The sequence below is a fragment of the Motacilla alba genome, chromosome 8 (genome assembly GCF_015832195.1).
Source record: "Motacilla alba alba isolate MOTALB_02 chromosome 8, Motacilla_alba_V1.0_pri, whole genome shotgun sequence".
NCBI classification, from domain to species: Eukaryota; Metazoa; Chordata; class Aves; order Passeriformes; family Motacillidae; genus Motacilla; species Motacilla alba.
The window spans coordinates 18,649,215-18,664,894 of NC_052023.1; the positions used below are offsets into that span (position 1 = coordinate 18,649,215).

General features: G+C 36.8%; 1 protein-coding gene across 3 annotated transcripts in view; it reads left to right on the forward strand.

Annotated features, from left to right (window-relative positions):
• AGL (amylo-alpha-1, 6-glucosidase, 4-alpha-glucanotransferase) overlaps nt 1–15,680 on the forward strand; it is a 34,862-nt gene that overhangs the window by 657 nt on the left and 18,525 nt on the right. For 2 of the 3 annotated variants that reach the window (XM_038144309.1, XM_038144310.1), the window contains exons 2-14: nt 71–220; nt 3,150–3,360; nt 4,226–4,392; nt 4,831–5,034; nt 8,869–9,050; nt 9,263–9,374; nt 9,667–9,787; nt 9,965–10,067; nt 10,156–10,253; nt 10,824–10,963; nt 12,689–12,876; nt 13,960–14,083; nt 15,152–15,315. In XM_038144309.1, the coding sequence (XP_038000237.1) occupies nt 139–220; nt 3,150–3,360; nt 4,226–4,392; nt 4,831–5,034; nt 8,869–9,050; nt 9,263–9,374; nt 9,667–9,787; nt 9,965–10,067; nt 10,156–10,253; nt 10,824–10,963; nt 12,689–12,876; nt 13,960–14,083; nt 15,152–15,315 (1,896 nt within the window). In that variant the 5' untranslated portion in view covers nt 71–138. Of the gene's footprint in view, nt 1–70; nt 221–3,149; nt 3,361–4,225; nt 4,393–4,830; nt 5,035–8,868; nt 9,051–9,262; nt 9,375–9,666; nt 9,788–9,964; nt 10,068–10,155; nt 10,254–10,823; nt 10,964–12,688; nt 12,877–13,959; nt 14,084–14,443; nt 14,568–15,151; nt 15,316–15,680 lie in introns of all 3 variants that reach the window. The other variant, XM_038144311.1, reaches the window with a different exon arrangement.

The following is a 15,680-nucleotide window of genomic DNA, read 5'->3' on the forward strand; positions in this document are numbered from 1 at the left end:
CTCCTGAGCGGCCGTGTGCTGCCGGGGGTCTCCGCTGAGCCGGGGGTTTTGTGTGTTCCCTTTACGGCAGGACTCGCCTCTCCCTCCACGCACTGAGAGTCCCGGCGCGGCGGGAGCGCCGGACGGGCGGCCTCAGCCATGCCGGGCGGTAAGGAGACGCGGCTGCTGCACCTCGGCGAGATGGAGAAGCTGGACAAGACCCTCTTCAGGCTGGAGCAGGGTAGGTCGGGGTCCCGGGGCTGGATGGAAAGGAAATGGCCGGGACCTCGTCATCGTCTTTACATGGTAGTAGAAAGAAGAGCTCATCCTGAAGTGGAGGGGTATTGGGGGTGTGGGAGGGGGTGTTCTTGGTTTAGGTTTGGTTGTGGGTTGGGTTTTTTTGGTTTGTTTTGATTTGTTTCCACTGCAGAGCTCTATGGGCTCTGCACACAATTTAATCTGACTCGTTAAACTCTTGAGAAAGGAAGAGCAGATTGGCCAAGAGCTGTCAGTCTTCATGGGACTGAAGCACAAAGCATTTTTTAGACAGGACTTTTCCTTCTCCTTTTATAGCCTGTACTTCAGTGACCTGAAAAAGTCCTCATAAGTCAAGGTCTCCAGTGTTTATCTTGTTATGCAGCAGCCCGTGTTTTAATATTACAGTTTTGAAGTCTATCGGTAATACTTGCATTTTGCAAAGTCTGCAGGTTTGAGGTAGTGTTTCAGAATATAAGCTCTTTAGCAACTCCTAAATCTTGTTATCAGATTTGTTATATTTTCAGAGCTATGTATCATGCTGCATACTTAAAAGAACTTGATGTTATTTCTTCCTGAGTGCTTTAAGTCTATTTGTAAAAAAAAGTCCAAAACCAAAAACCATCCACTAATTGGTCTACTATTGTGCTGCTTAGCAAATTTAGACTGTAAAACTAAAGCCCTTGTCTTTAAAAAACATTTTTAACAATGCAACAATTTTTAGAGTCTTTGTGGACTTTTTTGCAGTGTGTTACTAATCTAGGAACATAAAGGAGCAAGATTTTGGTTCTTGAGAGCAAAAATTCTTTTCAACTAGATTGATTCCAAAATCTTCTGACCAGCCTAATGTAAGGAAATGTCAATAGTGAAGAAGTGCAGAGTTTATGCTAACTTCCATTTTTGACTTATCCATCAAGTTGTGTAAATTTTCTTAAAGGAGGGAAGCAGAAGTGCATGGCTGTCAAACATTCGAAGTGCCCCTGCTGGTAGCAGTCTCTGAGAGGGCATAGCTAATTTTGAGCACAGCATTTCTGATGTCAGTGTAACTCTTAGAGGAAATAAGATATCAGTGGCATATATCCCTGTGCTCTAATTTTAGTAATCCCTGTAACAAAATGTCAGGCCAGTCCTGAAGAGAGTGTACTTAACCTTCTGAAAGTGGTTTTATACCTATATCTGTTACATTCAAATGAGCTTCATTTTACCTGACAGGCATTCAGATCTGAAAACAACTGCTTTGCCTGGTGGGTTTTGGTGCAGTGGTGATTTGATTAATAAGAGAAACACAAAGCTGGATAACACTTATGTTTAAATGTATTCAGACATTGAACTCTGGTATTAGAGTCCCTGTGATTCTATTTAATAAACAAGTATTTTTTTTTCAGCTTAAGATATTGTAACTTGGTGTCCAGAGTTTTTTACACTTTCTGATTCATTATCTGTGTACTAGTAATTTCCCCCTTTTTTACAAGTACTCAGGATTCTTTTATTCCCAGTTTTGTAGGCTGCTAGGGCTAGTAGGTGATTTCCTGCACTTAACTACGTGACTGGCATGTTCTGTGTAAGAACTTACATCTCTTTCATTCACTTGAATGAACCCTGTACTTAGCCACTTGTGATGGTGAGCCTCATACCTGCAAGTGGCAACCTTTCTAAAACCTCCTGACTAAAGAGAATTTTTTATGTCTAACTCAGCAAAGTATGTATGCTTTTATGTTCTAATTTTTTAACTTAATTTTTTCTCACTATCTCAAGTATCTTAAGCTTAAACTTAAGCCTCTTTCTATGTCTGTGTGAGACCTGAAACACACATACAAGATTCCCTTTGGTTTGTTGAGCTCTCTGAAAGTTTAATAATTTGTATATTGTAGATCACACCCAAGTATACATAATTCTTCAGTTAAAACATAAGGAATTTACCTGTTTAGTGAATCCTCGGTGATGAATGAAGGTATTTGAAATATTTTCTGGTTTTAAATGTGTTCCTAATTTTTTTCAGATGTTTTCATGGGTCAGCCTACTATAAAGACTTGGTAAACCTAAGTACTTAAAGACTATGTAACCCAAAATCTGCATAAAATTGTGTGTAGTCTGATCATGGTTTTTGCTTTATTTTATTTTTAAAACTTTATGTAGCAAAGACAAACAAATTGGAAAGAAGATGAATAGTGCCATGTAAGTAAAAGAAAAAGGAAATATGTGAAGTGTGCCAAGAACAATGTTAGGAAGGGAGGGAGAGATGATGCAGTTTTGAGTGCTGCAATATAAGGTTTGAACCTATTGAAGAATGTCTGAAGAAGAGCAGTGAAGATGGTGAAGGGCCTTGAGGGGAAACTGTCTGAGGCATGGAAACTGTCTCTAGCGTGGCTGAGGTTGCTAGGCCTGTTCAGCCTGGAGGAGAGGAGACTGAGAGGAGACCTCATTGCAGTCTGCAGCTTCCTTGTGAGGGGCTGATGCTGGTCTCTGCTCTCTGGTGACCAGTGACAGGACCCAATGGAATGGCATGGGCCTGTGCCAGGGGAGGTTTTGGTTAGATGTTAGGAAAAGGTTCTTCACCCCCGAGGTGGTTGGGTACTGCGACAGGCTCCCTAGGGAAGTGGTGACAGCACCAAGCCTGGCAGAGTTCAAGAAGCATTTGGACAATGCTCTCAGGCACATGGTGTGATTCCTGGGGAATTCCGTGCAGTGCCCGGAGTTGGACTTGAGTGGTCCTTGTGAGTTGCCTTCCAGCTCAGGATGTTCTATGATTCTGTGCTGTAGAAATTTGTAATTTTGCTGAAATTCTTAGCAAATATGATGGTGTTGTTAATATAGTTATTAATAGAGCAAACTAGGAATTGCAGCAAGAGACTAGAAATATCTAGTCCTCCTGATCAAGTGATTTTTACCTTTTGTCTTTTTCTTTTTTTCTTGAGGTTTTGAGCTACAATTCCGATTGGGCCCAACTCTTCAGGGCAAGCCCGTTACTGTGTATACAAATTATCCAGCTTCTGGAGAAGTATTTGATCGCCACAAGTTCAGGACACTGTCGTGGCACAATCCTACAGGAAAAGAAGATGACTCTGACAAATACTGCAAGTTGGATCTCCAAATTTCTGGGTCATACCAGTACTATTTTAGTCTTGGGTAAGTGAAATTTGATGCCTGCAGCCAAATACAGTTTGCTGCCTTGGTCTACATCTTAACCTGAAAAACCCCTTTTCTTCCATGCATTTTTCAAATTGCAGCCAAGGGACCAATTAGAATCCACCAATGAAAGACAGTAACTGGTGGTTAAATAGTACTTTCTGATGCAGAGATATTCTGGAGAATATACAGAGCCAAGCTGATCAACTTTCTGTGAATGTTGGAAAAGCAATCTATTTTTACAAGTTGTCAAATTCGTCAGCATTCTGTGTATCTCAATGATTATTTTGTACTTTCTTCACTGACTTTGAGAGTTGTTTTCTATCTCACACAGAGGTTCTGCCATTCTTTACTTGGATCCTTCATCTTTTGTTTTAATGGGGCAACTGCAGAAGAGAATGCCACTGTCTGTAATAATTGTAGTCCGGTATTTTGTGTTTCTGGAAGATGGGTGGTTAAATTCTTCCGGGCTTAAGACTTAGCTCAGGCACCTTCCTGAGAATGAGGCTCAAAATGTAGATCTGCATATAATAGATGGGCAGTCGTGCTTTCTGTGCTTCCATATGCCAAAAGGAGGAACCAGTACTCTGTCTCAGAATATAGCAAAGGTATCTCACTTTTCCTGAGTCTTAAGCTCTGTATCCCATTTGTATTCTTTAAGTCCAGTAGAGAGATGATGCATAAGAGATGAACATTTCAGTGTTTAGTATTTCCTTTATGTGTCATGCAGTCCTGTCCCCCCTCACCCTCCAGCCACTGTACTGGGCTACTGTGTTTCTGAAAACCTATGCTATTTGAATTCTCTCTCTGAAACAGACTGGTATAATGGTTGTTAATTATACCAATGAACATTATTTTTTCCCAGAAATGAAAAAAGTGGTGGTGGTTACATAGTTGTGGATCCCATTTTGCATGTTGGAGCTGATAATCATGTGCTGCCTTTGGATTGTGTGACGCTCCAGACATACCTCGCTAAGTGTCTGGGACCGTTTCATGAATGGGAAGATAGGCTTAAAGTGGCAAAAGAAACAGGTAATGCTAATAGACATATTTAAGGATAGAAGTTTTTGTTTTACAATCAAAACACAAAGTTCCCTGGAAGAGCTTCAGTGTAACAATTAATAGATTCTTTGTCAATGATATATTTTCTACTATATTCAATTTTATTAACGGATTAAGTCAGTGGATTGATTAAAATATTGGCGGAGGTGCAAAAATCAGGGATTTCCTAATGCTGCAAACCACTTATTTTATTGTTTGCATTTCAGATAGACTTGGAAGTTTGTAGAACTGACAGGGTGATTTTTGAAGCTTGTATTATGTAGAATTTCAAGGGGACAATTCAGATGAATTTACATTGGTTATTCCAAACAGTCGCTCTAAGTACAGAAGTGCAGCTTATTATGCTTCTTTCAATTAACTTTGACTGGGGTTTTTTTCTCATTAAATAAATGGGTTTTTATTTCATAGGTTACAACATGATTCATTTTACGCCACTACAGATGCTTGGACTATCTAGATCATGTTATTCATTGGCTGACCAGTTGGAAGTAAACCCTGAATTTTCAAATCATAATAAAAAGTGCACTTGGAGTGATATAGGAGCACTTGTGGAGAAACTGAAAAATGAATGGAATATGCTTTGCATCACAGATGTAGTCTACAATCATACTGGTATGATTTTTGTGTGTTAATAACCAGATTGGTCCTACAATTATATTTTGTTATTTCCCTTAACTTCTCCATTTAAAATCCATTTTCACTAGCTGTTTTAAACAATGTAGTGTCTGTCTTTGGGTCTCTCAAATCCAGGACAACTCCTTGCAATTTTAACTGATATGTCTCTGTAACAGGTATAAAAGAACTTAGTATTGCCACTGAAAGAGTGGGGAGGGCCCTTCTTGAAAAGAAGTAATAAGTTGTGTATCTGTATTTATATAGTATGCCTATCTTCATTATCTGTGGTGTGCAGTTCCCATATATTTGAACAGAATCTGTATTATGAATTGTTTGATGAGCATAAACTGAGTACTTTCTTGTTAACATGCTTGTAGCTGCTTAAAAGTAACTGTTGTAATTTGGGTCTAACATGCAGACTAGAAACAGAGTTGGGACAAGAAGGTAGGATTAAGTAATGGGGAAAATGTTACAGCTCAGGCTGTGGGGGAAAAAAGCCTGCCCCAAATACAAAGCTCTCTGTTTTTTAAGCATAGATATGTTCCTACATCAAAGCTGTTACTTTTCTTAATTGCTTGAGGGACAGTGGATTTTCTTCTATGTGATCTGATGAAATTTAAAGTGTAGTGCTTAATAATTTGTAATTTTGTTGATTATTTGGATAATGAGTTTTCTTTGTTTATAATGCAGTTGCTACTGCAAACTGTAATCCTAAAGATCATCATTACCTTTCTCATACCAGAGACTCAGCAAGGGGTTATGTAGATTAATGTCTTTTGAGGCTCAAAAATGCCTAAAAAAATAATTTGTGAATTTCAAGCTTTATTTGCTTTAGTTCTTTGGTGTTGACTTTTGCCAAACATTCCTGTCCAATCAGTCTGGAGCAGAGTGCTTTCCCTGTCTGTTGGTTGAGAAGTTACTAATTATAGTTGTTTGCTCTCTGTCTGAGGGAATCAGGCTTTTGAACATCTTCCCAGTTCTGGATTAAAAATTTCTTACACCTTTTCAACTAGATGTTCCATTTCTCTTAGCAATGCTTGAGATCCTCTCATTTATGAACAGTGTATATTTGCATGCTACTAAGGAGAATGTTTTTTTGATGGACAGAAAGATCTTAACTACAGTAGTTATATACCAGAATATATTTGAGAAGGAAAATGTCATGTTATTTGGCTACATTGTAGAAGGAATTTTTTGGGTTACATTCAGAGTTCAAGTAATCTTCATTGGGATGGATGACTCAAGATTTGTACTATGATGGAAAGATGTTCAAAAGTGTCTTCTAAGAGGATAGAAATATTCAGATGATTGTGATTCTTAGATCATTAGCAAGGTATCCTTAATGATTTTGTTGCCTGTCATGACCCTTCAGCTTACAGTGATTCTATCTGTTGGTAGTTTCTGCTTTCTAGTGGAGACCATTGTGTAAAAATGGCATTGCTTCCCCTCTGCCCCTGTGGGGGCCAAGCAGCATCACCTGCAGGATCAGGCATTAAGCTGAAGTGTTTGGTATGAAGCCCACACTGTGGGTACAGCAGGGAACCGTGAGAATCAGCTCTGGATGTCTTTGTGAGGCTCTAATGAAAGGCAGCATCTGTGGCTCAGCTTGAAAAGTGAAGTCCTGTCCTGATGTAAAATGTCCCTGAGCCTTTGGCATCTTTGCAGGAGTATCACGGATAAACTGCCAAACCCTCTCTGGTAACTGGATATATTCAAATTAGAAATATGTTTACATTTACTTTTCACCAGGAGACAGAAAAAAGACAGTTGGAGGTTTTTTTTTCTTTTCTGAGCTTTCCATGGCTGTAATAAATCATATAAAGTAGTAAAATAAAGTGAAGTAAATTATGTATTACTTTTCTTTCACAAGAGGCTACTGTTGTACAATTTCAATATAACACTTGAGTAAATCTTACCTTCAAATGAAGTTTGTGTTTAATTTATGTAAAAAATGAGTTAGTTAAGAAAATAATTTCAGATTTTTATAAGAAGAATGTAATGAATTTTAGAAAGTTTTCTGTAATTCCTCATCTTGGTATTTCCATATTCCTCTACTTTATTCTATACACATACTCTTTACTATGTTAATTTTTCCGTAGCTGTAGCAAATGTAACCACTAGTGATGTTTTGGATAATTTTTCTTCTGCAGTTAGATTTCTCTTACATTACATTGCAAATCACTGGAACTTGCCTTTTGATCAGGAAGCATCCTTCTGTTCTGTACCAGAATTAATGGAAGGCCTGTTGACTTTTTTTTTTTTTTTTTTTTTAATGCGAACTCTTTAGGTTTAAATTATGTGTTGTCTTTTTAGAATTATTTGTATTTATTTATAAAATTCCTTTATAGTAAATTATAGTTCTTGTTAGAATAATAGAACAAGCTGGTTTTGCTTTTTGGAGAAGAAAGTTTTTTTCAGAAGTAGTAAAGGATAAAGAAAAAAAGAGTAGGAGGGAATATTCTGTTTGGCCTGGAACTGCCTTTAACAGGCTAAACTTGATATTGCTTTACATAACTTTAAAACATGGTGGATTTAGTAGTAGGTTGTATTTGAACCACAAGGATTTTAATTTCCACAAATGGTTTGACCTTATAATGATGGAATTTTGCCATCTCTTGAGATACAATATAAAACTGTGCTCAGAAGAGCTGTTCACACTATAGACTGAGGTAGTACTTCTCTTTTCGCTTTGACATTTTTGTTCTAACCTCTTTGAACTAAGAAAACTTGGGATTTTAAGTGTTATTTCTTCCGCTGTAATTCTGGACTCATTAGTGACTCTTCATGTTTTCAATATAGTAATTTGTTATATATTTTCCCATGTGTGAAGTACTGGTTCTGTTTTTATCAGCTTTTCTGAAAACCTGGTTTTTGTTCTTAGGCATTTTGTGAGGTTTTCTTTTTATTTTCAGTTGGAAATATTCATTCAGAAGAATATATGAAATTTATTTTCATTTAAACAGTGTAGCAAAAGAGTTGCAAAAATAGAAAGAAATATTCTGTGCTATGTATGTATTTATCTGTACTGTTGCATGTGTGCTGTCTATATTGGAATACTACACCTGTGTTCTCGTGAATGCTGCTTACCTTCTCTAAGTTAATTTTTAATGTTCAGCATATCTTCTGGTGCTTATTGATGCTGCAGGGGAAGCTTGGCAAATAGACACAGAGTGTAGTGTTTGGCCTGAATGAGTGCTCCATTGGCATGCACCAGACAGTGCACTCATCTTGCTGCATAAGACTCTGTGATGTTGCTTCCTACAACTCAGCTTCTTTCTGTGGACACAAGTATCACAGCTAATCCTTTCTTCAATGCCCATTTAACTATATTTTGCATTAATTAATTTTTGGATGTGCACACTTTTCTTTGGCTGTGTGTGGCATCTTGACAGGATGAAGAACATTAAAAAATAAACAACTTTATATTATAAAGTTTTGGATGTATGTTTGGGTTTCAATACACAAGAATATCAGTATCTTACATTCAGTATTTGTTGTATTTCTTGCACCAAAATTTAATTTTTTTGTGTGTTTTAGAATTGGTGATACTATTGCATATCTTTATATAACTAACAAAAAGTTTTTCTGCAGTCTCTGCAGTTGTATTTTTGACCAAAAAATGAGTAATAATAGTCAATCAGTAATAACATTTCTGCACAAAATATGATTTTCTATTGACATGAGAAACTTTAGTTTAAATGTGAATGAACTCTATGTGCTATAGTACCTCAGCTTCTTGGTGTTAGGATGTTTACAAAATACAACGAAGGGTTCAGCTTATGTATTTACATTTTTGTTTGGTTTTTTACCCCCCTCCCTTTCTTCACTAAGCTACTAACAGTGAATGGCTCAGGATGCATCCGGAATGTGGCTATAACCTTGTAAATTCTCCTCACCTGAAGCCAGCTTGGGTCCTGGACAGAGCTCTGTGGCATTTGACTGGTATGGTGGCTGATGGAAAGTGTATTGCCAAAGGGGTCCCTCCCTTGATTGAAAATGATCAGCACTTGAATGTAAGTGAATGAGGACTAAGTATAAGCTAATGAACTGCATAAATAGCTGAATAAACCTTTACTATTTCTAGGGTTGTGTAAATACACAAAAAAATGGTGTATGCTTTGCAGATAGATTTAGTGAAATAAGCCCTTATTCCCCCTTTCTTTTAACTTTTCTTAATTATATTAATGAACAACTTTAGTAACTAATGCAATTTTTCTTTCTACAGTGTTTACGTAAAATAATTTATGAAGATATATATCCAAAACTGAGACTATGGGAGTTTTTCCAAGTGGATGTTAACAAAGCTGTGCAGCAATTTAAAACTCTTCTAACTCAAGGTAAAGGAAGATTATGTTGCTGAAGTATGTGAATTATATGTTTATAGTTCAAGAGACTTAGGTAAGCTTAACAGTTAAACAGAAAACAAGATAATGCTATTTTTTGCTATGTGAGGCATACGCTGTGCTGATTTAGGCATACAAGAATGCTTTGAGAGCTAGGAAAATCTTTAAAGACCTTTAATACCTTCATCCACCTGCATCTTGGTTATGCTAGAATTATAAAAGTTGTGTGTCTGTTAAATGTAATTCCTGTTTTTACTTTGAGTACTCATTTCTATTTTGTTCTCAGGCAAAATGGGCACTAAATCTGATCCAAATCAACATCTTCAAATACTTCAGGACCCTGATTATAGACGACTTGGCTGTACTGTAGATATGAACATAGCACTGGCAACCTTTATACCACACAGGTACCGCAATACTGATTACAAGTTAAAATCTATGTGAAGCTAAACTTACAAAGCCAAAAAAAGACATTCTTTTTATACATGAGGAAAAATTAGTTTTTGATTCCTTTTAGTAATTAATGCTGCATGGTTTTAATTTTTTTTCTAATTTTTCTCTGCTTTTAATGTCCTCCTGATAAGCAATGGACCAGCTGCAATAGAAGAATGTTGTAACTGGTTTCGCAAGAGGATTGAGGAACTGAATGCTGAGCAATACAGACAAACTAGTCACCATCAAGAACAGGTGTTGAAATTATTGTTTTAATACTGAATTGTTTAAAATTGCAAATAAATGCAGGCATTTCAATAATGCATAATTTGATTATTTCCAGGCTGTCAATTGCCTTGTGGGGACTGTGGTTTATGAACGAATTGCTTGTAATGGTCCTAAGCTGGGACCTATTACTAGAAAACATCCCTTGGTTACCAGGTATATACATGTTTTCTTGTTTGTTTGGAAACTATTAGAATCTATAGAGGGAAATCAAGTTCAAAGTTCAATAAAAGTATGCATTTATATGTGGAAATATGTTTCTTTGACATGGACAAATGCTACTCAGTAAATTGACAGGGGTTTTTTTAAGCAACAGCAATAACTATTTCAGAAATAAATGTGATCGGAAAGCATGAGACAATACTCAGAGCACATCAAAACCTTACATAGTGCAAATTGCTGTTGTAAGTGGAGCTAGGAAAGTTTACACCTTTCATGTTTTATGTACTTGATGCCACTCATATCTAAAGAGCTACAGCTTTACTCTTACATTACCAGCTGACACCAAGATAGTGGGAACATCTGTTCTTGCTCCTTCAAAGCTTCCTTCAAAATAGAAAACTCTCCATCATTTATGCAAGTTTCTTTTTTTTTATCTGTATTATGTACAAACCAGTTCATAGCAGATACTTCCATTTCAAAGACAATGACTTGCAGCTTAGGTTACCGTATGTGTTTGATGCTCGTCTCTTTGATTTCTCTTTTAATTGCCTGTCTATTCCATAGGTATTTTACATATCCTTTCAAAGAGCTGACTGTGGAGGAAGAAGAAACTATGATACATCAGCCAGATAAAGCTTGTTATTTCATGGCTCATAATGGCTGGGTTATGGGAGATGATCCTCTTAGAAACTTTGCAGAACCAGGTTTGTAAAAGAAATTTGAATTCTTATGAACCATTTGATACTCTAGCCAAAGCAATAAGGATTTTATTTAATGTGTCTTTTTTCCAGATGTATTCCTATGAAGCTGCAGAATAGCAGATATTAAGCTTATAGCACTTTAATTTCCCATTCAGCATACAGATGAACTGTAAGAACTGGAATTTGAGGTACAGTTTTGCAAGATTTGAGAGGGAAATTACCAGCTTTCTGCCACTGGAATGGGGATGTCCTGCCTCCCCACTTTTGTCATTGTCTTTGTTGCTTACTTTGTACTTTGTTCCAACACCAGTGCTTGTTGGCATTTCCATGAGACAATGACAGTGTGGCAGAAAAACTAATGCAATGAAAAGGTGAATAGTGTTTTACTGCATTAGTGAGCAAAAACTGGATCCTTGAAAAGTCCGCTGAGTGGCAGTCAGGCAGTCAAGAGATGACCCAGTTAATCCAAATTAAGTATGCAGATTACTTGTGAAGGTAAAATAGGGCATGAAATCATCATGCATTGAAATATTGCATTCTAAATCCCTTTGGGGACACTGTTGATATCCAATAAATGCAAAAAAGGGCTTGTTTTTGCAGTAGCCATTCATTTTGTAAAGTAAATGAAACAAAGGCCAGTTTAATTGTAGTTAAAACCTGTCTGAAAGTTTGAGTCTGCTTTACAAGCTAACCTGATGATACTCCAGAGTGACCTGCAGTTAGCAAACATTTAATTTCTGCAAAGTAATCTACACCCCTTTCACTAAATTTTATTTACTTTTATTCTCCTCGAGGATTGAGATAATACGTGTTTCAAGAATGTTTTTGTTTGGTTGCCTTCAGATTATTCCCCTTTCTTCTAGGCAGACTTTTGTAGTTTTTTTTCCTCTCAGTCACTTGCTTTAGTTAGCATTCCTAATTTCCATTACTGAGGTTTCTCTTGTAACTCAGCTACAGGGTTGTGAGTGCTTTATATTTGTGTTTGTCTTTGTTTTATGCCACACATTATTTCAACTGAGAACACAATGTGGAAATGTGGTACACAAAGGCACCATAAAGGAATTGCAAAACAAATGCAGCCAGTTCTCTAAATGATCCTTTGAAAAAATCACAGTCTACATCCAAAGAAACACAGTTTTTCTCTCTGTCTGGCTGTGCTGCTATTAGTGAAGAAAAGGGTTGGCTGTGCTTACGTGAATGTTTTGGGAATTTGTGGTAATTTACGGTTCCTTTTTTTTACTTATTAGCTTTAGAAATTCATCACAGTCTGCTGTTAATAGAAGATAAAATTGTTAATTGTGGCTGTGACAGATTATGGTAACACAGTGAGATTCTTTTTTGAATTTGACCAGTGTGAAAAACAAAACTACTAATTTTGTTCATTTGTTTGATGTCTTTTTCTTTTTCTGAAGTACGGGTTTTTATACTACTTTGAAGAATTAAAAAGAAATTTTATTTAAATCTGAAGAATTGTTACAGTATCACTATAAAAGCTAAATGTTCCCATTTAGAAGAAGAGTGTGAAATTTTACCTCAGTCTAGTGTATATAGATTTTTTTAGTTGATATGGTTTTTGTTAGAATTTTTACTGTTCATTACAGTGTTTTTCTGTTCTTCAGCAGTAGAAAATGCCACATTTTCATTTTGGTGTGCATTCTATTCTCTCTCTCTCTCTCTATATATATATATTTATGTATGCACACTAGAGTGAATTTATTTCCTTTACAGGTTCAAACGTGTACTTGAGAAGAGAGCTCATTTGTTGGGGAGACAGTGTGAAACTGCGTTATGGTAATAAACCTGAAGACTGCCCATACCTGTGGGCACACATGAAAAAATACACTGAAATCACTGCCAAGTATTTCCATGGTGTTCGTCTGGACAACTGTCACTCAACACCTATTCATGTAGCTGAGGTACGCAAAATTTAACATGTTTGTTAGAAAGCAGCTTCCTGTCTGTGAAATAGATCCTGCCGATCTCACAGCAACAGGGCAGGACTTACGTGGCAGAGTTTAAGTGGGAATGAATCTTTCTCATTGCATAGAATCAAGGTTTCTTCTGTGATGATGTTCAGAAATGCTTTCAGCTACCTTAAACAGTAGAGAGGTACAATTATTGTATCTTTTAATTCTCTACTTTAGCTGAAAAACTGTGGATGTGGATGGGCCTGGCTAGCTTTTCCCCTCACTGAGCTGTGGACATACTATAATGACCGCCAGTATCCAGTATGTCAGTTTGAGCTGGAGTCATTGCCAAGACTTGATTGGTCTGATGGTTTTTTGGGGGTTTTTTTTGCCATATATATTTTGCTATTGCTAAATTAAACAAGTGGTTCACTTCATAGAATTTAAAAGCTGGTAATGAACTCCTGCAACAAGTTTCTTCTGGCAGGCGTATTGCTAACACTAGTGCTTCTTGTTTCCCAGGGAGCTGACTACATCCCAAAGTTGTACTTGGCTAGCAAATTAGCTTTAAATAGGTTTGGAGTAGTGCATCTTGTTAGTGCTTAGTCTTAACTTTGTAGCAGAGCTTACCGAAACCTATGAAGAGCTCTCTAAAACAAGTTGATTTGCCCATACAACTTTTAAGTAGCTCCTAAATGCTACCTTTTCAAAACTTCTGCCATTCTTTTGTTTAGTGTTACTATTTTTGGAACAGTAACTGCAAAGGCTTAAACTGAAGTGCTGCTCAGATTTCTTTGTTCAATAGGTATCTCTTTTATCCAACCTTTGCTCTTGTGTTTTGAGCTAAGATTTTGTTTTAAAACAAAGTAGTACTGAGCTTAATGTCTACGGAAAATTCCCTAGAATTACTCAATCCATAAGTAATATCTGTAAATTATAACCAGGGTTTTCTGAAACGTTCATGTTATCAATATTTTTAATATGCAGCATATATTGAATGATCATTTATGTTCTGTTAACATTCATGTTAATGTTTGTGTATACCTAGCTGACAATGGATGTCTTGCATTAAAAATGTATTGTGATCTATAGGAGATGCTAGCAACAGCCAGATCAGTCAGACCTAATCTTTATGTGATAGCTGAACTCTTCACGGGCAGTGAGTACATTGACAATGTTTTTGTCAACCGCCTGGGAATTACCAGCCTGATTAGAGGTACAATAAGCAGTTGAAAATTATGTAGGATTGTCACGTATGGTTTGGAGTTTTAAATGTGAAACTAACATTGGTATGCTTTTTTATTTTTCTTACATATTCATGCTCTTTGCTTATGCAATTACCTTTTCTTCATGTTCTGGTTAACTTCTCCTGTGTTGTATGCTAATTCTTGGTTTTGCTTATGTTTGTGTGTCCTCTTCTGTGTAACAACTTGTTTTGTTCCTTAATTTTGCCTTTCTGTTTATCTTTGCTGCATGGCATTTTCCTATTGTCCAATCCCTGCCTAGCTTTGAAACTTGTCCTTTTTTGTATCTACCTTTCCCCTTTCTGTGGCTTTTTTGGCTGTGCTTTTTGCAGTACATGCTGGACACAGCTAGAAAATTGCGAGCCGATTTGTATGTAGTGGCTGAACTGTTCACAGGAAATGAGGAGCTGGACAATATCTTTGTGAATAGGCTGGGCATTACCTCCTTAATAAGAGGTAGGCTTGCTGTGTGTGTGGTCTCTTTCCAACGAGAGATTATAGATGACATACTTTTTTCAAGAAAAAGTTTTCTACTGGATTATGTGCTTTAAATTTCATACTCCGTGTAATCAGAAGTACAGGTTCTGTATTGTGACTCTTTTGATAATTGGCAGAAAATAAACTACTAGCCATAAAAATAAGAGAAGACCTCCTTTGTTAGTTTACAGAAGGTTAAATATTTAATTCTTGATGTAGTGAAGGAAAAAGGAGTTGTAGCACAGTTCTGCTATGTAAGTCCTGCATCATGTGTGATTTTTGTTGCATGAGTTTTTTTAAAGCCTGTGAGAAATAGTTTGATCTCTGCTTTTTTTTATCCTTTTTCCCCATTAGCTTTCTCTTCCTTTATATATTATAGTAAACTGAATATTCTAAGGCTGTGTTTCCACACTGGAGAATATAGCTATTTGTGTTTGGTTTTTTTTTTTTAATGATTGAACACACCAAAATAACAACTTCTACATGCCACATTAACATCTTTGTGCGTGCTGTCCTGTGTGGTAGTTATTGTTATGCAAACACTTAGGTGTTCTGTTCTGCAGAGGCCATGACCGCCTACAATAGCCATGAAGAGGGGAGGCTGGTCTATCGCTTTGGAGGTGAGCCTGTCGGATCTTTCGTTCAGCCACGTTTGAGGCCTTTGATGCCAGCTATTGCTCATGCACTGTTTATGGATATTACACATGATAACGAATGTCCAATTCAGGTGAGCATGTAAACAACAATTAAAAAAAAAAATACCTTTAATGTTTTCGGGAGTGATATTTCCAAACTGTGGGAGGGCTTGATGCAATCTGGATATCCTGAACAATATTTAGAACAAAAGCAGTTCAGCTCAAGCTTTCATGCAGAGAAAAAAATTTTGTAACAATACCTTCTGACATTCAAGATTTTGTCTTTCAAGGGAGAAGTGTATATAGTTACTAAATAAACTGGTTTGAGTCTTTCATCCAGCTGCTGTAAGCAGCTTATTGACCTGTTCTCCTGAGCTTGTTTACAGGCAGGAATGAGAGAAAGTGATGGGCAGGGAGTGCTTATTTTGATGATTCTTCTAAGTTGCTTTTCTTAGTT